Below are 23,270 nucleotides of genomic sequence, written 5' to 3'. Positions count from 1 at the left end.
TTAATTGAAATGGGGTCAATTCTACTTGTAGTTCTAAGTTTCTTCAAATGAGTAATGTGCGTCTAAATTTTTATTCACCTGTAGTACAATGAAATGAATTCTGTTGCGTTAAAACGGGAACACTTAAGTTAAGTTGTGTTGCGTTAAGCAAAATTTCGTTAGGTTCTGTTAAGTTAGATTCATTTGTAAGTTAAGATCGAGTTAGCCTATTAAATATAGCACACATTTAAGACTGAGAACCGTACGCTTACATAGCTACACGTGTGGTTGAATTTCATTCGGCTAGATTAGGTTAGGGCAGGTTTTTTTAGGTTAGGATAAGTTTGACCTCTTTGCAGGTTAAGCCCAAGCTGATTCAAACGGTACCGCAAACACAACGGGACAACACAATCAGTTTGTGTTTCGTGAGGTTAGGTTAGGTTAGATTTGTTTCTAGGTTAGGCTCGAGTTGACCCATTCGATGTAGCACACATTTGCTACGGGGAAAATATGCTTCCAGAGCTTTACGTGTACTTCAATAAATTTCTGTTAATTCAGGTTAGGTGAGGTCAGGTTCTGTTGGCTAAAGTTATGCTTAATAAGTTCATATCAGGCAAGGGTTGATCCTTCACAGTTTTCGACATGTTTTTGAAGTGAAAATTTGCATCACTGGCATTATTTTGAAATTTATTTGCCTCAGTGCATGATTTTTCGTCATTTTTTGAGGTTATGTCTCAACCATGACGTCATGGGTGATTTTTGATACCGAATTTGATTTCAACGCCCCAAAATCCATAGGACTACGTGTGTCTCGTTACCAGATCCGCACACTTTTTTTGTGTGGCTGTGTAATTATTTAAAGTAGAGTTGAATTAAAACACTATACTGTTAAACACAGGTAATGTGATCGTCAAAGCCACAGGTTCTTTCAGAAAATTTTTTAAAAACAAATGGAAAAACAATTTCAGTTACAGTTTATGACTTTAGTTCCTCAACGGTTAAAATCATATTTTTCCATTTAAGCTACAATATTTATATTTGAAAAAATGTAGTTGAAATGCACGCATTAAACGTGTGAAAACTAACAAGAAGCGCTAGAGCAAAAACGCGCGCCGAAGGCGAACTCAAATTTGGCGCGAAGCGCTGAGCGCAACAAGTATGTGCCCGCGCAGTGAATATATTTCTAGGATAAAATTTGTTGACTACAAAGGCAGAATATACGTTTGCGTATTTAAATTCAACCCTAACAAGAAATTATCTAACTAGGCCCTTTTAATTTATACGTTCAAATTTTATTATATTTTAATGCTTGATAAAAAATTTAGTTTTGAAAGAAATTTTCATTTAGAAGTAATTATACTTACCAGCACTTTTACATGCAATAGTTTCACACACGTCGTTTGTCTTTTGGAATGGGTTGATACTTGCAGCATCGAGATTCGCAAACTTGTGGAAAATATAAAAGAGAAAAAGAAATTCGAGGATTCGCAATTTTTCCATATTTTACTGATAGTTAACTGATTTAATTATGTCTTTCAACTCGGAATTACTGACTCACTTCTTTTAGTCTACTTGTTCTTTATATACGAATCTCTGTGTACCAAATCTGAAAAACACGATGAGTTGCTGAATCACCGACCTGCATTTACCGCACTGTACGATAATACGAAAATGTTGTAAACAAGGATAGTTGAATACTCGCCACCTTGTTTTTGAATTTAAAATTCGTTCAAAAAATTATTTCTTTTTTGGAATATATTTTTTTTTCTATGCCGTTTATGAAAAAAATATTTTTATGAATATAAATGTCTTGATACTGAACAAAAATAAGAAGTAAAGAAACAATAAGTGTTTCTGATCCCAATCGATAAGTTGCTAAACTTATTATTTAGCCGCCTCGAAGCCGTGATGTTCGAAAATACAAGACACACATTTTTAACTACACTCACAGAAAGCTTAGCTTGAATTTGGAAGAATTATTTTTTTAAATTATTTTAATTTTACTTCAAAGTGAAAGTACTTTTAAAAAGAGTAAAAATTTGTTTAAGTTTGAAGAATAACCTTTTCTTTCCCTTTGAACTAAAGAAATAATTTGTTCGGTACAATAAAGGGATGGAGGACGTGATTGAAATTCAATGAGAATTTAACAAGCAGCGTTGCTGCAAAATCCCAATTAAAAGTTTCTTGACTTTCCATTTTTTTCATGCAAAAAAATTCTTGTTTCTAAATTTATCTGCGGCAAGTTAAGTTACAATGGCCACCTTACAGCTCGAAGTGTTCTTAACTAGGAAAAATGTGATCATTATTCACGAAAATAAAGGAATAATTATAAAACCAATTTAAAAAAGGACCCTGTTTAAAAAAAAAGGACTAGTCATAAATAATCCAAGTCCTTTTGAAAAATTTAACCTAATTCAAAAAAATCTACCAAATAAATGATATTAAGAATAAACAAATGCCATTTTTCCATGGATTGTTATCGGCATTGTTAATGTTGAGGTGTCATGCTATATTTAAAATTAAAAGATTAAGATCAAAGGTCCACATTTATTGAAATCTGAACAAAAAAGTATTAATTTTCTATCACAGAGATAAATTTTCAACGAAAGTTTGAGTTTTCAAGCCAAAAAAGGGAATATTTTAGAACATAGTTAACCAAAATAAAAAACATAATGCCAAAAACATCAATTTCCAACAGTAAAAGTTTATTTTAAACCATAAACGATGAATATTTGTATTTTCGATTCAATAGTTCAAACTTCAGGCCAGACAGGCGTTTTATGGCAGGCAGTTGTATTATGAAAAGAAAGATGCTTCTTCGAGTAGAAAATTTTCTACGAAAGCAAATCTATTTTTGACTAATAAAATTTCTACCAAAGATGAATTTCTAATCCAGAGAAATGAATTTTCTTTCCCAAAAGCGAAACTTAGAACAGAGTAGTTAGATTTTTGACAAGAAAGACATATCTTTTACCAATAAAATGAATTTTTAACAAATGAATTCAACTTTTAGCCATATTCACAGATTTTCAGTCAAGAAAAAGATTTTTCAACAAAACAATTTAATCTCAAACCAATAAAACAGTTTTGCTAAGTAGTACAATTTCAAACCATGTAATCGACTTTTCGACAAAAAAGATGATTTTTTAAAACAAAATAGTCTAATTTTTAACAAGATAATTCAATTTGTAACGAAAGTGTAGAAGTGTGAACTAAAAGTGGTAAATTTTGAACCAAAAATATTAGAGTAGGGCAATTATATGTCGAACCATTTGAAGAATTTGAGCTATTCTCAGAAATTTTGAAGAAAATTATAATATTCGTTCTTAAAGGTGTTGAAAGCAAAACGCTCAAATAATTTTTGAAAAAATCAAAAAACTTGGAAGATAATCCAAATTGAAATTTTTGGTCTTTTTTTCTAAATTTCCAAGAATTTACGGATTTTAATGATATTTAGGTATATTTATTTTAAATTTTATAATAGGACGCAGTTAAAAAAATATTTGTTGAACTACAAAATTTGAAAAACATCTCCAATTTTTTAAAAACTAACATTGAAAGTGAATTTCTGAAAAGAAACACTTTATTTTTTCATTTTTTGTATATTGATAGTTTACAATGTCATCTGAAAGCACTGTATATGTCAAAATGGGATCTCCCTTAGGTTTCGAAAAATGATAAAAAAGTTTACCCCAAAATGATACAAACGATGCGGAAAACCATGTAAACAATAGACTAATAATAGAAGAATATTATAATCGTATGCAAGAACTTCAGAGTTCTAACTCTCAGACTCTGGGCACATCATTGTTCGTCTATTGTGTAAATGGGTTATCACATCGTCTGTATTATTTTGGCGTACATTGTTAAGTATTTCTCGAAAACTTAGGGAGGTCCCATTTTAATATTTACCGGGTTTGTAGTTGACATTGTAAGCTATCTGTATACAAATAAAAGAAGAAAATGCATTTTTTTCAGAAATTCAGTTTCAAAATTAGTTTACGAAATTTTCTTGTTCCAAAAATATGTTTTCAAAAACCTAAGATTCTTAATTTTTTAAAATTTATTTTAGAGTTTTTCTTTCAATACCTTAAAAAATGTATATTAGAATTCTCATAAAAAATAACTGTCAATAGCTAAAATTTTTCAAGTGATTCGACATGGAATTGTTCTGTAGAGTTAAAAAAAAATTTAATTAAAATACTTGTATTTTCTCACTGGGTTCTATTAATTCGATTAGCATTTAGGAGAAAAAATGAGAAGGTCTGGAAAAGAGTTATATAAATAATTCGATAAACTTCTTTGAGGCTTTCTCTGAAATTCATTAAACTTTAGCAGTCCTGCAAACCCTTTTCCAAATATCTGTATAAAGAACGGGTGGAAATATTTTTAAATATGAAAAAATGAGCATTCCAACTATTCTTTGCAATTCATGCAAAAATTATTGACGAAATAATTTCTTAGGAGCTGAGAAATTAGTTTCCTTTAATCTGTTTTTCAAACCTCTAGAAATATTTCCTCATTTCAATGAACTTGATGCTTTGATGTGATAAACACGTATTTTAATTTTTCTTTTTAGCATCAGCAGTGACTGTGCTTAAAATATTTTTGAAATTTCTACTCACATTGAATTTAAGAATTTTTGTTTATACTGTGAAAATAGAGATTAATGTTTCCATCTAATTATTTCTATATTATTACCTTCTAATTAATTAAATTTTTCATTCGAATTTTCATTAATACCCCCCCCCCCCAAGTTTCTTCAAATCCACAAAGAAAATGCATTTTGTACATTCTGATCGGGAAAGCTATTATTTTGTGTAAAAGTTGCTCCTTCCCCCTCTGTTTTGGTCAAATGTTCACTTTTTGAGAAAACCCGAATACGAAAATCAGGTTTTTCCTGACCTACCTGTCTATCCGTATATTTGTGTGTTAGTGTGTTTGTGTGGTTGTAGATTTTCAAGTTGATAGCACAATAACTTTCGAAAGAATTGGCAAATTGGATTAACCTTTAGTAAACTCTTTTATTGTCTTCAATTGAAGGTCTAGATCGTTATCCAGAAATTTTGGATAACATTTGAACATTTTATTTACGGACATCCTGAGTATCCAAAATGACTAACAATTCAGCCTTATCACTTTTTTTGATAAAAAACAAATTGCCAGATTCAGAGAATTAAAAAAATTCTAAAAAACAAAAGAAAACAAGCATTTTAAACCAAACAACGCACAGTATGAAAACAGATCAGAGAAGGAAAATAATTTTAGGACGAAAACTTTTAAAACATCTTACAAGGTGATCATAACAATATTCTAAGTTTTTCTGGTAAACTTAACATTTTCATTTTAATTGCACAAAAAACAATGAAAAATAAAAAATGTCACTTTACGGTTAAAATATGCAAGATATGACAAACAATTGTGTGCCCGAAAAGGATTTACAAATTTGTTATTAAGTCATTTTTGATCGAAAATTCAAATTTTGAGTGCACAATGATGAAACATAGAAAGTTCTATTTTGCGGTCAAACTATGCAAGATACATACGGCAAAAGATAAATCGACAAAAATTGTGCATCCAAAAAAGATCTGCAAATTTTTTGTCATGTACTTTTTGATAGAACATATCGTTTTTGTTATATTCGTGAAAAACAATATTTAAAAAGAAAACAAAAATTCGGGCAAACAACACAAGGAACGGAAAAAACAATTAGACAAGAGTTGTTCACCCCAAAAAGAGCCAGGCATTTCGCACAAAGTATTTTTTGTTGTTGCTCGTGTAATGTTTGTTTTTGTCGTGAAAAATTAGATTATTATTTTAAAAAACCTATAACAAAAAATTTGCATGGTACCAAAACATTAACGAACAAAATTTGTTCACCCTAAAAAAGAAATGTTTTGTTGAAAATCATTTTTTGATGAAAGGCGCAGCTTGTGTTTGAATCGTAAACAATTACACTTAAAATAAAAAAATAACTTTTTTTCAAAATGACCCAACGTACCAAAAAAATTAATAGACGAATGTTGTTCATCCAGAAAGGATTTACAAATTTTTCATTAATCATTTTTAGATAGGACGGGTAGATTTTTTTTCTATCGTAAAAAAGAAGGTCTAGAATAAATAATTCTTTTCTTGGAAAAACAACACAAAAAATAAAAAAAAATAAAAGTCCCTCAACCAAAAAACATTCATGAATTCATTATAAACTGTGTTATAGGAATAAATCAGAAAAAAATTATAACTTTTTGTAAAAACAACCCAAATTTCAATAACTTTTTATTTTAAAAAATTTAATGAATTTAATGAATTAAGATAAATTAGGGAGTTCCTTGGAATATGAAAGATTTTAATAAAGTTAAAAGAATTAAAAAGAATCTGAAAGCTTTAAAACCATGTTAGACAATTCACAAGAACTGAAAAAATTACATAACATTAAAAGAACAGAAAAAAAATAAAAAGTTCAATCTGAATTTAAAGAAATGCAAAGGAGTTCAAGTGCATACACGAGTAAAAATGCTTTGACTTGAGTTCGACTTGAATTTCTCCCAATCAAGACATGTTGAAGTTAAAAAATTCGACTTGGACATGTCTCAGTTTTGAGACGAAGCCAGACTTCAATTTATGTCATGAAGACACGTTTCTACGTCTTGGAAACATCAATTTATCTCTTGAGTCAAATTTTTATGACTGCAACACGAGCGGTTTATGACATCGAGTGTATACCTGTCCTAACAAAAAGGGTCATTCTGACTGTCATAAAAACTAATCTTTGTTAATGATTGAACAATCTTGTATATTTTTATACAATATACATATTCAATAAAATTATGTACGGATTTTCATTTGTATTATACTTGTTTGACGATGATACCGAAAATGTTGTTCGTTTTTACGTATTTCTAACGGCTTAGGAGATTCTTCTAGAAAGTTAGAATTTTCATTTGTTTGAAGAAAATTTTTTATGTTTATACTCGTTCAGACCCACAGATTCTGAATTTTTCAATTCTAATTAACACCATTTTAACTGTCGTGACCATAAAAATAAGACGAAGGCCTATGTCTCGACTCAGTTTTGAGACGCAGCCAGACATAAATGTCCTGATGTCAATTTCAAGACATAACCAAGTATAACTCAAGTCGAAGAATTTTTACTCGGGTACAAAGGACTTTAAATAACCCTCAGTATCAAGTTTCGTGCAAACACAGAAAAAATGCGTTATTATCTATTTTACAGCTTATTTTTTATGTTATTGTTATCAGATTTTATTTTTCGAAATAAGAGTACTTCAAGTGTTCTACAATGAAATGAACAAAACTGCAATCTCGTGTGTCGGGCTTCGAGTTTTTTTGCAGGTCCTTATAATTTAAACAATTTCTTATTTTTTAAAGTAATATTCTCTTCATTAATGAAGGAGGAAATCTGCGGTTCTTAAAATTAAATTTTTCACTGTTTATCCCCTTTTCAGTTAAAGCGGGAAAATAATGATAGAACTCCAATGACAATGATTCTTTTAATAAATTATAATTAATTATAACTTTTTTGTTGTATATATATATATATATATATATATATACTTGGTACATGAAGTCTTTCCTAATATTTTCAGGTGGCTTGCTCACTTTTTACTTAATGATGTGATAATTAATTAAACTTAACAGACATAGTTGTATACAAAATTAATTGTTTTTAACTATCATTTCTTTTATAATAATGCCAGAAACTTCCAGTTTTTTCCTAAATGTTTAACTTTTATTTCACTCTGTTATTATGAAGAAATGATAAATAAGTATGAAGAAGAACACATTTTCCAATATAATTCCATTTTTCCAAATAAATGTGGCATGAATGGAGTGATTTTTTTTCTGAAACTGAGGAAATGCGAATTGATAAGAAAAAATGTACTTTAAAGTCTAGCAAATGTTTCATAGGCTCAACAAAACTATTTCCGTTCTTCAAATACCTGAATATTTGATGCAAAAAATATCCCAGGATTTAAAATAAATATTACTTTGGATGATGGAATGCGCGGGCACAATAAAAGGGAACGTACTTCAATCGTAATACATATTTTTCTGCATATTTTGACATATGTTTTATACAATTCTTAGCATTTAAAACAAAAATTCTTAATTATTAACAAAATAAATAAATATAATCATTCTTGGCATCTCTAAAAGTATTAAGGTTTTTCGTTGGATGATTCGTAAGAAAATTACAGCATTAGAAAAAGATTGGTTAAGCAAAATTGAAATAATTGCGCAGTTGTACCACAGAATCTGTCACTGAAAAATTATCAAAAATGTTAATTATCCTTGTCAAGGTTATTTCTCTTAGAAGTAAACAAAAATAATCTAATCGAATAAAAACTTCTATCCATGAGTTCCTCTTAAAAAGTTGCGATTTCAAAGAGTTAATGGCCTAGACTTTTCATTTGTTAATGAAAAATGATCCAGGTCAACCAATTAATTATAAAGTTTCCTTAATGCAGGTTTGCAAGTAAAAGTAAAATTAATAAAAAAGTCAAATTTCACGTTAAGTTCTAACAAAAAATCCAATACATTGCTTTTGGGAGTTTTTGTGTACCTAGTAATTGAAAAAAATCGCGAAATCGCTGACATGATCTTGGCTAATCCATATATTATCATATTATTAAAATTTTTGTTTCATGCCAAAATTAATTTTTAAACATTCAAAAAAGCTGTTTTCTTACTTGGTCACGAAATAAATAAATATCTATTTCACTATTTGAAGAAGTATATTATTGTTTGTACGCATTTTTCCTCTTTGATTCAAAATTGGTATACTTTAACTAATCAATTGTGAAATTTATCAGATTTGATTATCGAAAACTGAGTTATTAAAGATTAATAGAAAAACACTTATTTCCAATTACTAATTACTAATTAATAATTATATATAAATTTTTAAAAAGTTATAAGAATGGGAAAGGTGACAAATAGAAAAGTTTCATAAAACGGAGCAATGGTGCAACATTTTGAACTCTATTGAAACAGGCAGAAGGCCATATTGAGAAATTGCTAACATGACCTAGTCTTTTTCCATTTTTTAAATATTACCTTTGCATTGTTTAAAAAGAGTTAAAAACAATCGAATATTTTTAATATCTTAAAATTCTAAAACATCAACATGGGCTCAATTCTGATCAATATATAATAATTATCAGGAGCATATTCATGAGCCTCATAGGCTACTTTTGAGCAAAGTTCAGTTTCCGATTTTTCAAATTTTTTCAGTTGTTATTTTAACTGTATAGCTTTTTTACTTATGCAATAGATACTATTAGCTCTTTGAAAAAGGAACTCAGTCAAATATAAAAAAGTACTAGTGAAAGTCTATAGATTAGATTAGCGAAAAATACGTGACCCAAGATAAATGAAGAATTAATTATTTGATTAGTTGAAACACTTGTTAATTTAGCAGGGAAAAATAAGAAAGTTTAATATGACAACGCAATAGTGCAATACTCTTAACTCTGTTGAAGCAATAAGAAGGCCATATTTTAATGTTGTAATATAGACCCTTTAAGTCAATTACGTAATTTCGTTGAATGTACAGAATACGTATTTCAATAAAGAAAATACAAGCAATGAAAGTCATTTTTTTTCAAATCCACAAAAGATATTTCTGGTTCAAATAAAAATTATTACTGTAAAAGAATATTTCCGTGCTGTTAAAAAAGCGGATTCAAGTGAATAAATTTACTCGGTTCCCAACTTTTTTCCAGTGCGTATTTTATTATTAAAACATATACTTCAGACATAACATGCCTTGTATATTCAAATAATAAAATTCATATTTCGTTAAAGATACACAATCATAATTAATTTAATTGACTTTTAACTAATCTAACTAATTAAACAATAAATGATACATTTTTCACAAAAAATTGAATCGCTAAATTTTGTGATCAAAAATGTAGTTTCAGAGAAAAGAAAAACAAAAACAGATGAATCTTACAAATAAAATGAATTTTTAACAAATTAGTACAACCTTCAACAAAGTAGTGAGATTTTTCACTAAGGAATAGATATTTTTAATTAAATAGCTTTTTTTCATACTAAAGGATGATTTTTTCACCAACTCCCGAATAAAAATGCTTCGACTTGAGTTCGACTTGAATTGTCCCCAAATAAGACACGCTGGAGTCGAAAAGTTCGACTTAAGAATGTCTCAATTTTTAAAAGGAGCCAGACTTCAAGGTATGTCTTGGAGATAAGTTTCTTTGTCTTGAAGACATAAATGTATCTCTTGAGTCAAATTTTTGTAACTCCAACACAAGCGGTTTATAACTTTGAGTATATACCTGGCTAACAATAAGGGCCATTCTGACTGTCATTAAAGCTAATCTTTGCTTATGCCAAAACAATCTTGTATATTTTTATAGAATATATATATTAAGGTGGCCCAAAAAATCACGAAAAAAGTATGAATTGAAATATAAAATTTTTAACAGAACCTTCAGTGAGCCCTGAGATTTAACCGAGACAACAGTTTTAGTGTTATTACTTTGCCATTCAACTCACTGACTTATGCTGTTGAAGAGTGACACACATTGTGCCCGAGTGCATCCCTGTGTCCACAGGTGCTTATATCTGATACCATATTTTTTTTCTGAGTGCGTGATTGTCACCAAGTTAGAATTGTCAGTAGATAATTTGGGAATGAGGAAACTTGTACGTGATTCTCACAAATGTTTGAATATTGAAATAACAATCCAAATTGTAAATTGTTTTAATTCCTAAAAATTATATTGAAAGTAATATTAAACCTTTTGTTTTTATATTATTAATATTTATACTGTAAAAAAATCTATTGAATTTTACATCTCTGGTGGATGTAAATAAAAGAACCCTCGTGTATCGGAGTAACTTTAAGAAAAATTACAAAGAATCTACTTATCAATTAATTTCACAATTGGATCTGCTGAGATGTTCTATTTTGGCCGATAATTTTACACATGAAAATGTAAATTTCATTATGTGAAAGAATAAAATAAATTAAAATTTATGAGGGCGACAGGTCTCGAACACTCGAAGCTCAAACTTCGTACAATTTCATAGAGATTGAAGAAACACAAGCCGGACACGTTACCACCTAGCTGAAGCACATTAGATACTATGGATATTTTTGGATGCTTAAACATTCCGTAAAAAAAATATGAAATATACGTTTTGAGTAACCGAATTTTTTTCGTTCCAATAGCAGAAAATGTAAAAGGCCAAATAGTAATAGCTAGAACTCGATCTATTTTTGTGTGAAAGCTGTAAAAAGAGTTAAACATAGCTGTCAATTTCCTCCCATTAAGAATAAAAATGCTTCAAAATTAGAGGATGAAGTCCTCGATAAACAACGAAAACGAGAGATGCTTTCGTATTCACATATTATTTGATTAATTATTTCAAATGAACAATTAATTATCAATCAAATATCTACTGTTCAAGGGTCCTTTTATTTACATCGCTACAGGTTGTAATTTAACATACTTTTGTAAAATCACACAGTAAAGTGTGTGATATTTACAATTATACAGTATGTAATTTTCCGAAACTTTGTAATTTTACATAAACCTTTTTGACAGTGTAATTATTAACTTTAAAATAACGTGAGATCAACATTTCTCATATTAAAATAGGGAATGTAAAACTGAAAAAAAAATAAAAGATAAAAAAGTCAAATTTCGATAAAATAAAACTTGTGCTAAGTTGTCCTTCACAAATATAGTCGTTATTCGTTCTAAAAAAAATACGTGAGAATAACAGTTTTCATATTAAATCTCAGAATGTAAAACTCAAAAACATACAAGACCCAAAAAAAAATCACATTTCGAAAAACTAAAACTTGTACTGAATTTTTATTTTTTCGTAAGGTGACTATTTGTTTATCTTCTTTGTTTTTTTTTTAGTTTTAAATTTAGTGTTTTAATATGAGATTTGTTGATCTCACAATATTTTATTCTAATTAATAAACACTCCTTCTTTCAAACACAACTCATCACAAGTTTTAATTTTTCGAAATTTGACTATTTTTAATCTTTTATGTTTTTTGAGTTTTACATTTTTAGTTTTAATATGAGAACTGTTAATCTCACATAATTTCAAGGGAAGAAGGACTGAATTTTTCGAGTACAACGCAGCACAAGTTTTACTTTTTAGAAAGTAGACTATTTTTTATCTTTTATGTTTTTTAGGTTTTTTATTTTGAGTTTTAATATGAGAATTGTTGATCTTCCGTCATTTTGTTAAAGGGAAGAAAGATTTTATTTGTCTCGCAAAACGCAGCACAAGTTTTAGTTTTTTGAAATTTTGTTATTTTTGGATCTTTTGAAATTTGTCTATATTGCACAAAATTTAATAAGCCGCCTCGCACAATTTTCCTTTTTGCTCTATTAGGAAATTGCGGATATAGCAAAGAAAACGTTTTTAAAAATTTGTGCCCGTAATTTTTGATTTTTCAGAAAACCATTTTCGGCCCAAATAAGCGAAATTCTAGTAAAATTTAGCACAACTTAATTTTTTTGGAAAAAAAGGTTTGCGGATCTAATTTCCGCGATATTCTCGTTGGTTGAAAATGTAACTATTTTGTTGAAAATTCACCTTTTTGGCAGAAATCCAATCTTTATGGTTGGAAATTTATATTTTTGGTTAAGGATTCAGCTATTTTGTTTAGCATTAATATCTTTTTGGATTAGAATATCAGCTACTTTTTTGGTCAGTTTTCAGGTACATTCAGGTTCATCCCGACTAGATTTTTTAAACTAAGTTTCGAGCGATTCATGGACCTCAGTTTAAGTAAGCTTAGTTCAACAAATGTATTTTATATACAGACATTTGAAAGTAAGCAAAGTTTGAAAATTTTATTTTTTCAACTATCGAATTGAAAATACCATAATCAACATCTAGAAATATTTCCGATTCCAGTGATATATTAATTGCCTAGAAAAGTTGACAATTTGAAAGAGTTTAATATCAAGAAACTTTAGCTTAATATTTAATTTATTACTGAATACTTCTCAAATTTTCAATCTTTATAGACAAATCACATGTCTTTAGATTTAGAAAAATGCGTAGATTCCGAATTTATTACTTTTAAATCACTGATTGCAAAATTAGGAATTTTTCATTTTTGATTTTTATTCCATTTTTCAGCAAAAAACCCCTGAGGAAAAGGATGGACTGGCCGAGCCTGCATCTGCAAGTCCTAAGTCTCTAACAAATAAACCACTTTTGAGTTCTTAGTTACTATAAATTCTTCAGGCTCAACGAAAAGTTGCTTTCTAACTGAAATTTGTCAATTTTATTCATTTTTGTAATTGCTGCAAAGTTATGAATTAAAAAATAATGAACTTTTTTTTTCATAAATCTGTTCTCAATATACTCAAAACTGCTTGTTGAAAAATGCAAGTTAAATAATCATATCTAAAGTTCGCTACGAGTCTACAAATATTGAGAATTTTATGCAAATTTGGAGATGCCTAACATTTCTTTATAAATTTGTTGATGTATTGAAATTGGATAAGATGCATCTTTACTAAGAAGAGAACACGTTTATAAAATGGTAAATAAATTGACTGAGAATTTCTTGAACAAAATCGAAGAAGTAAAAAAAGTATACGTTTTACGTGTTAAACTCCATAAGATATAACATTTGAAATACAAAGCTAAACAAATTATTTTATTGAAAAATAACAAATCTGCCTGCCTGGCGGGCACATTCTAGTCGCGCGCTACGCGCGCGGCTTATAATACATTTATTCAGATTTTTGGCGATAGAAAGTTTTCACATAAAACTAATGTCTTCTCATTATGATGAGAATGTAATAATACATCATTTTTGTGCGACAAAAATTTGAATTTTCGATTTTTTAACAAAATTCAAAAAGTTTTTATGATAATCGTGTAGGTCTTTAAAAACTAATATTTTTCTTTTGTTGACTTTTATCATGTGGTGCGTTGAATGACATAGAATAGTCATCTTAGTTTTTATTATTATTATTTTTTTGAAGTTTGGAAATGCTATAATTCTGGTAATTTTGTTGTTGTCAAAAAAAGTCATTAAGATAAATTGTTCATATTTTTGTGCACTATAAACTATATTTAAAATAGCTGGCTAGCGAAATCGTCCTTTCTTTTCATATCCTTATAAAGTGTGTCGAAGGGAAATTTAATAAGATAATTACTTCAAATATTACTGTGTTTACAGACTACAACGACAACGAAGATAATGACAAGGCCGACAGACAGACGTCATCGTAATACCGGTTTCTTTGGGAATTATGGATTCTCGAAAAGTGAAAATTTCAAGAAATCCGCGATAGTCAGTTTTCCCATAAAACAATACCTTCTTATTATGATGAGAATGTAATAATTCAGTATTTTTTGTGAGATTAAAAGATGAATTTGCGATTTTTTTTTAAATTATAAAACCTTTTATGATGACCTTGTAAGTTTTTCAAAACGTAACGTTTTCCTTTTCTTACCACTAAACGAGTGTGCCAAAGGGCAATCTAATGGATTAGTTTTTTCGAAAGTTATCGTGTTCACAGACAGACAGACAGCCATACAGACAGACACATTCATAAAAACCTGTTTTTCGGTTTCAGAGGGTCTCAAAACGTGGACAATTGACAAAAATTGGGGGGGGGGGGTTAAATTTTACACAAATTTAATACCTTCTCTGATGAGAATGTAAAAAATGTGCACTAATTTGTTTCCACGAGAGAACGATTTGGCATCGACGCCCGTTTTTCAATACGTTTTTCAAGGTCTCAGAAATATTTCCTCATTTCAATGAACTCAATTCTTTGAAGAGATAAATATGTATCTAGATCTCTCTTTTCAGCATCAGGACTGACTGTGCTTAAAAATGTTTGAAAATTTTTATTCAGTTTTTTTTTAAGAATAATGTTATTTTGTAGCTAAAATTAATATTTGTTTCATTTCAGGCTGCGTTTATTTTTATAAATGACATACGTTTAAAAATGATTCTCTATTTTCTCCCAATTAGAGGTTTGGCTTCTCAAATCAGTAAACATTTTAACAAATAACTGTGGATGTTTCTGGCCCATTTTGGGAAAAAATAACTCCATTTTTTGTTTTGGTCTTAGGTTTAAGGCCAATACAAAAAACGAATCATTTCAACAAAATATTTACGTGTTCATCTGACCCGCATATGCACATCTTAGGACCACAAAAGTATTTACTGATGATGAAAATAAATTTCTTTGCTCCCAAAAAATATTTTAGAAAATTAGAGCACGTTTCCTTGAACCAAGGAAGAACTTCTTTCAATTAAGAAAAGCCTATCTATCAACCACCTAATTTTGAAATATAAATATTTTATTTTCTTTAATCTATAACAGCGTTTTTTTGCCTAGATACTATTTTATTGATCATAAAAATTTATTTGAAACCGTTATTTTATACTATGATATCAGATAAAACTATTCGTTTAAATTTAAAAAATGTTCTGATAGAATGTATCCAGTGCGATCATTTTCTTGCATGAAGGAATTTTCTTTGTTATAAGTTGTTTTTTTCAGTGTAATTTTGATTAGATGAAATATTTTCTAATTCGAAATTTCTAAAACGTATTATTTTGACGAAATGTTAAAAATCACTAGCAGTTAGAGTGGTCAATTTTGTTACTATTAATTTCATCTCATTATACTAAAACAAGAATTTAATCTCGTCAAATAAAACTCTCTCATTCTTAAAGAGTAAAATTACACTAATAACTTAATATGAGAAGAAAAATGATAATATGATTGAATTAACTACTTTCTAATTTGATTAAAGAAATATACTTATTGGTTTGTGACTACGTGAAAAAAGTCTAATCATAGAACGCGATAGCCATTGCTTCAGGCTGAAAGAATAAGAATTTCTCATAAACCTAGTCTACTTCACCTAACTTTATTTCAACTCAAAAGAATTCAATAAATTTATACAGATGAGCAATTGTTGTTTAATTTAATTAAATCAATTCTTCGGTCAAATACAAAAAATACTTCTTCCATTTAAAAAAGATATTTATGGCAGCAAAAAACAATATTTTCAATATAAACTTTATAATATAACTAAAAAATTTATTCAAATTCAATCAAATTGTTTTTAGAAGCATCAAAATGCAAAATTTTTTTCTATTAAAAAAATGTATTTTAAATATAAGAAACTTTCGCCTCGGCGTATAGTACGGTGGTCCAAAAAGTTATAAATTTTTTCCCCTAAAACTAGTATGCACCCCTTCCTCCCAAAAAATCGTCAGATCCACAAAAAGAAAATGAATTTAAAAAAATGCATTTTCTGTAATTTTCTATCCACGATATATTACTTATAAGATAGAAAGACGTTTTTGTGAATTTTATCCAGAGGCGGCAATATTAGCAGTATCGAGTTGAGCCTGAACTTGTTTTCAAAATTAGCGATAAAATACGAAGAAAAATTAGAGTTTTAATTTCACATTAAAATTCTCTATTGTAGAGCCCCAAAAAATCCCATAAGTGGAAAATTGGGTTTTGCGAGCTTTCGGTTCCAATTATTACTTCTTACGGTATCTATCACCACAAATTATTATAATACATAGAATTATACTTTCTACAGACAATCAGATGCTCAAATATTCATTTCATCAATTTATTATTGTTAATAGAACTTCTTCTTTAGAATAAAGATAGAATGTCGCGTTTTTTTTTAATTTTTACATATCTTTCAACTATCCAGTTTGTGTGAGGCAATAGTCAAATTAAGTTAGTAAGACATATTTTTTAAACGACACATTTTTTATACCCTCTTTAAATAATTGTAGAAAGTTGCAGTTTTATCATGAGATTTTTAACTTTTTGTCCACTCGCTAAGCGAGCAAATCTAATTATTGCATTTCAACCAATATAATTGTTGAAATACATTAACCCTGCTTACAGCTATTATACAACTTATTATTTTTTAATTATCCTCTATTGAATTGATGTATTTCTTCCTTTTTGTTAATGTTTACATAATATCAATTTTAAAAAACTTTAAGTGACTACTTCGAGCAAAAGTTATAATCAATATGATCTTTACAGAAAAGTTGAAGCATATTTCAAATATTTGTTTTTATTTCAGAAAATAAGTCATCCACAAGAAAGAAAGACATTTAAAAAAATTGTATGTGTTATTTAATCATTATCTCTTCATAACTAAAACGCCAGAGCAATTCAAAAAATTTCAGAAAAAAAAATATGCCTGGATTTTTCCAATATTGGGTTCACTAATTTTTATTAGTTAATAACTCAATTTCAGTGAAAAGTGGGCCAAAATTTCTAGATTAAAAAAATTGCAGAGTTCCATCATTATTCAGGAAGAATCTTTATAAAAGTAATAATATTTTTTTCTAAATTTATTCTTGTTGGTCTAAGTTAATCATAGGCTTACTCTAATTAAAAAATAAAGAAAAAGTGTTTAATTTCAGAAGAAAATGTAACTTTTGAATTCTATTCTGGGAAACAACAAAATAAACAATAATAAATTGTTTAAAGAATTTATTTGCTTATCTAGCTTTTAGTATGGAATACTATTTGTACTAAGAAAAACTATAAAAAAATAATAATTCAAACCAGTAACCTGAAACTTTAGTTTTATTTTCTTTCTGTTTTTTCTATATCTCCTATTAAGAATAATTTATGAAACAATTATGAGTAGAAAATAATCTATTTTGGTCGAGCATTCAGCTATTCTTTTCCAAATTCATCTTTTTTTTTAAATTCAGCAGTGATCGATTTTTTAACAAGAATGTCAAAGGATCTTCCATCCTCCCCACTCGTCGAGTCCTAGAAGAAGGGACCCGTTGCCACAGTTTCCCTTGTACGGGGTAGTCAGTCCATTTTGTACGCTTGACCGGCAAAGGTCTGTTGTAATAAAGAAGTCCTGCAATATAGTTCAGGCACAATAAAATGTATTTAAAAGTGATTCTTCAGACCCGTTACAAAATTGGCGATCCTGCCAGGATAGGAGTACACGATTCTTGTCTCTACGGAGCAATTTAGAGATCAAAAGACCCGATCTTTGGGAGACAATCTGGAAAAAGGAAATCACTACAGTGGTTAAAATCGAGGACTTCCGGACTGTTACTAAGGTGCAGTCCGACAACCAGGAAGCAGAATTTGCAGTGGAATGAAATCTCTACGGTGTTTAATATCGAGGGATAAATCCAAGACTCCGGACTGTTACTACGGTGTAGCGTCGGTATACTGTTGGCATAGCACGACCCCGTAAGCGTAGAATTAATTTTTGAAAAATAAATGATTTAGCAAAAAAGCTAGAAAATTTGTGCTTAGACGTTATACTTCATATTGTTACGCGTTCGCGACACTGACATTCGACACTCGCAATCAGGTTTAAAGCTGGCTTTCCACGGCTATAGGGAAAATTTAAGTACACATTATCGCACACTTACAGACACTTCCACAGATTCGGATGATTCCATATCTGAGCGCAGTACGACCGCTCCCACTATGGCTACGGAAGATTCGTCAAAACAAGAGCAGGATATTCTAACATTGATACTGAATAAACTTCAAATAATAGATGAGAAACAGGGCAGGTTTGAAACTAGCCTGATGACTTTGAACGAGGAAAACCTAAAGCGGGCGGGCGAAATCAGAAACCTCGCTCAGTTTAACAATGCCTTGGTCACAGAGGATGAATCAAATGACCATTCACAGCATTCCAAGTCCTCTGAAAAGGAAGCATCGCCGCCACAGCACTCCAAGTCGTCTGAAAAGGCACTTTCGCCAGACGAGGAAACGCGCAATCACACGCAAACAGCGGATGGCCCAGAGAGACCCATCTCGCCCGGCGCTCCCCCAAATTTTTTCGCATAGTGTAGCGATCAGTTTCTAAATGTTCGGCCCATACATCCCGTCCCCCAGTGGTCTAACACTAACGAGAGACCAATCTCGCCCGGAGTTCCCCCAAATTCCTTCGCACAGTGTGGTGATCAGTTTCAAAATGTTCAGCACATACATTCCGTACCCCAGTGGTCTAACACAGACTCACAGCCGCGTGTTAGACTTCAGCCCCCAAATCCTGTCATTCAGCGTAGCAGCCACCAGCCAGCACCCGCACATGAATCTGTGAGATCTAGTCGAATAGGTGAACAGCCCTCAAGTTCCTCGTCGCAGGTCATTGACCAGCAATGTGTTCAGGTCCCAAATTCCTTCACGCAGTATGCTTACCGGCTGCCAGCACCAGCTCATCGCATTTTTCCAAGAAACAGCCCATCGCTACCAGCGATGCACCGAATGGAAACCGTTGAACCGCTTTCCCAAGCTAAAGAAATAAACCGAACGGTCGAGATTTTAAACGGCCAAGATGATGTTGGCGTACATGATTTCATTAATACCGTGAAACGTGCGAGGTTAAGATGTTCCCAACCTAGTTTACTTTTAGACTAAATTTTAACAGAGAAAATAATTGGAAGTGCTAAAAGAGCAATCCGACACTACCCTATAAATAGCTATGACGATCTTTACAGCGCTTTAAAAACAAATTTAGCTACTACAACCACTCTGGAAACGTGTCGTAGTAAGCTTGAAGCAATCAGGCAAAATCACGATTCAGTACAGTTTTATAATCAAAAATTTAGAAGCACGTATAATGAATTGATTTATACAATTCAATCAGAATTTTCGTCCGGAATAGAGCGGAAATTAGCTCTTCAAATGGAGGAAAAATCTGCCACAAAGAGATACGTTATGAACCTACGCGATGACATTGGCCATCAAGTGCCGCCCTTGAAACCCAAAAGTTTAAACCAAGCTTTACAGGAAGCCTTGGAAGCAGAAGTGTGGTGCAGAGAACGTTCGCGAACGAAAGTTTTAATACCACCTCGACGAGTACAACCAAGTGTTCTCAGAATACCCATGAGGAACATACCGGTACCTACGGCCCGAAATCAACAGCCACAAATGCGAAATCAACCCTCCGATAGTCCGAACTACGGACTACCTTCACAATGTAGGATGCAAATGACTTGTAACTTCTGTAAGAAACCGGGCCATTTGGAGAGACAATGCTATGCGAAATCAAAACAGCAGGGTTTTCGCAATGGAACATCTCAGAGAAGACCGCCAGAAATCAGAAATATACAAGAGATGGAAGATCTACAAGACCCATTAGAATGTTACGAAGTGACGCCACAGGAACAGGACAAAATCGAACGCTACGAAGAATCTGCAGAGTTTCTGCAATCAGCAGACGATTACAATCCATACATGGAAAGCATTCGGATGGACGCACCTATAGATTACTAGTAGGTTCCGGAGCCTCTATCAATCTCATTAAACATTCTGAAATACCCGTAGAAAGAATACCATTTGAGATGAGAAAACGTTCTGCCATGGGGAGAGATATTAATTATCCTTATCAAGCAGTGAGAATACCATACTTAGAGAAGTTGCATTTATTTCACATAATTGATTATGATTTCCCCTTACCAGAAGAAGGTATTATCGGACGACAATTCTTTAATGCATTTAATAAATATCAGATAACTAAAGATTTCCTTTATCTTGATAACAAAAAATTACCCCTTCATGAAGACGGAACATTTGTTTCGGGAAAAACAGCACGGATTACTCGGATCAAAGTGGTAGAAAAGGATCAAGATGTCTATATAAAAAATAACGACTCAATCTAAGGCGGCATTTACAAAATTGAGAATCAACAATTAGTTGTAACCTTATATAATTATTAAAAAAAAACCTTAAAAATTGCAAGCTGTTTGAAGTATGATAAAATAGATCAAATTAAAGAAAAAAGTAGATTCAGTGTCACTAATTCAGAAGGAAATCAGGCAAAACGGATACAAGATCTATTAAACAAAACGAGATTGGACCAAATAGAAGTAAAAGAACGTCCTTATTTATAAAAAATGGTAGCAGGATACAGTGAGATTTTCAACCTTGAAGGAGACCCTTTTCCATGTACCGATTTAGTAGAACATGAAATAATTTTGAAAACCGGAAAGATAGTAAATCTTAAATCTTATCGTCCTCCCCAATATCACAAAGAAGAAATAAAAAATAACTAATGCAGAACTTGAAAGAAAAAGGCGTCATACGAGATTCAAATTCACCCTTTAATTCGCCGAACAAGAAATCATCCACTACATCAAACGATGTCCCGTTTGTCAACTGCAAATAACAGTTAGAATTAAAAGACAATGTCCAGCAATTATTCCAGACACGCCTGTCAACCCCAACGATAAAATAGTTATGCACATTTTCGGACTTTTACCCTTGGCACTTTCAGGAAACGAGTATATTCTCAGCATCCAAGATATGCTCACAAAGTACTTAATCTCGATACCTCTTAGGAATGCGACATCCGAAAGCATTATAGAAGGGTTATTCGACCACTACATGTACCTATTCGGAGCACCAAAGAATATCTTAACAGATCAGGGACAAAACTTTGTGTCTGAACTGGTACAGAATTTTGAAAATCTATTCAGGATTAAGCACATCAAAACTACGGTTTATCATCCACAAAGCAATGGGGCACTAGAAGGAGCCCACTCGACTATTAAAAGTTTACTGAAAACCAGCATCGAGAATCATAGCACTGAATGGGATCAAAATTTAGAAATAATTTGTATGGCATACAATACTATGAAACATGAAGGCACCGGATACTCACCCTTTCAACTGACCTTTGGTAGAGATGTAAATTTGCCCTCGATGTTAAGCACCACGCCAAATGTCAGGTATGAGGAATTAATTAATCTATGGAAAAGAAAGCATGAACACTATCTCCAAAAAGCAAAAGAAAAAATAGAGATACAAAAAATCAAATACAAAAAGTTACAAGATTCAAAAATGTCTATACCGCAAGGTATCTTCGAGCATGGGGATTTGGTCAAGTTTATTAATAACCATCCGGAGAACAAACTTTCTCCCTCATGGAAAGGCCCAGCAGTAATAACAGAGAGACAGGAGAACAATAATTACACAATCCTGTTCAACGACAAGCGAACTAGAATACATGCAAATCAACTGATGCCCTATTAGCAATGATGTTTCAGATGATGGCCCTAATCTCATTATGGATATTGAAGATCATCGCAGCTAAGGTTATCACAACTGACCTAACCGAGGTAACTATTTACTCGGAAGAATTAGGGCAAGCTCAACTCTATCACAACACCTGGAATATGATACTCGGAGTAGAAACCAATGAAATAGACGAGCGATATGAATCATTGCAACATATTTTCGCATCCGTGTTACATTAATGTGCTGACTGTTTAAAACAATTTTAGCTGAACTTAATAAAATCAAGAATACAGTGTTTAAACCATCAAAGAAACCTTTTAAAATCAACTTCTAGGTAAAACGCGATCTAGAAGAGGGTTTTTTAACTTCATAGGCGATGTATCCAAAACACTTTTTGGTACTTTAAGTGAAAACGATATGAAATATATCAACGAAGAGCTAGATAAACTGTTCAATCACAATAAAGTCATGTCACAAAGTATTTCTAATCAAACGAAGATAATAAAAGTATTGTTGAATTCAGCCACTATGGATTTTAAGAAACTTGAAATACATAGTCGAGAAAATAATAATCGCATCAATCAAATAGTTAACGGCACCAACAGAAATACTAAAAATATAGTCATCTCAAATCAAATGACGGTTTGCATGATGATACTTGATGAATCGGGTGAAGACATCAACTTACTGATAGATGCGATAAATGACGAAAAACGGAATAATTCATCCTCAGCTCCGAACACCAGCAATAATGATACTTGAGATAAAGAATTCGAAGAAAAGTTAAACGTCAAATACACCATCCCTTTAAAACAGACAAACTTCCAGCATATTGTCGACATCTCGAGAGTCAACGTGGCTATCACCAAGAATAGATTTTTTTATTCCATCCACATTCCTATCCCAGAAACCGAAATCTATGAAATTAAACACTTAATTCATATTCCGAAACAAATTGGTTCAGTTTTCCTTGTCATAATTCCTGACTACGAATACCTATTGATGGGACAGGGGCACACTACATACGTACCTACCGATAAAACAATACTAGTACGATGTAAAAATTATGGTCAGATGAAAATTTGTAAACGAACGCAACCCACGTATTTAATGTCGGAAACTAATAGCTGCGAGAATAGTATACCAGGTGTATACATATGAAACCGGTATTTTTTCAAGAAAAAAACACATTTATTTCAAGAGAATGATAACAAATATTTTATTCAAAGTATGCGC

At 30.9% G+C, this 23,270-nt stretch overlaps 2 protein-coding genes across 2 annotated transcripts in view; both read right to left on the bottom strand.

Annotated features, from left to right (window-relative positions):
- LOC117169339 (neprilysin-2-like) overlaps nt 1–23,270 on the bottom strand; it is a 52,705-nt gene that overhangs the window by 19,904 nt on the left and 9,531 nt on the right. Inside the window, exon 2 of the mRNA XM_033355677.1 lies at nt 1,344–1,585. Within this exon, the coding sequence (XP_033211568.1) occupies nt 1,344–1,479 (136 nt within the window). The 5' untranslated portion in view covers nt 1,480–1,585. The remainder of the gene's footprint in view (nt 1–1,343; nt 1,586–23,270) is intronic.
- Nucleotides 22,842–23,270, bottom strand: part of LOC117169879 (neprilysin-2-like) — a 55,744-nt gene continuing 55,315 nt past the window's right edge. The window contains exon 9 of the mRNA XM_033356388.1: nt 22,842–22,951. Coding sequence (XP_033212279.1) covers nt 22,842–22,951 — 110 coding nt within the window. The remainder of the gene's footprint in view (nt 22,952–23,270) is intronic.

The sequence above is a fragment of the Belonocnema kinseyi genome, chromosome 3 (assembly GCF_010883055.1).
Source record: "Belonocnema kinseyi isolate 2016_QV_RU_SX_M_011 chromosome 3, B_treatae_v1, whole genome shotgun sequence".
NCBI lineage: Eukaryota > Metazoa > Arthropoda > Insecta > Hymenoptera > Cynipidae > Belonocnema > Belonocnema kinseyi.
This window is presented reverse-complemented; position numbering and strand designations above follow the sequence as displayed.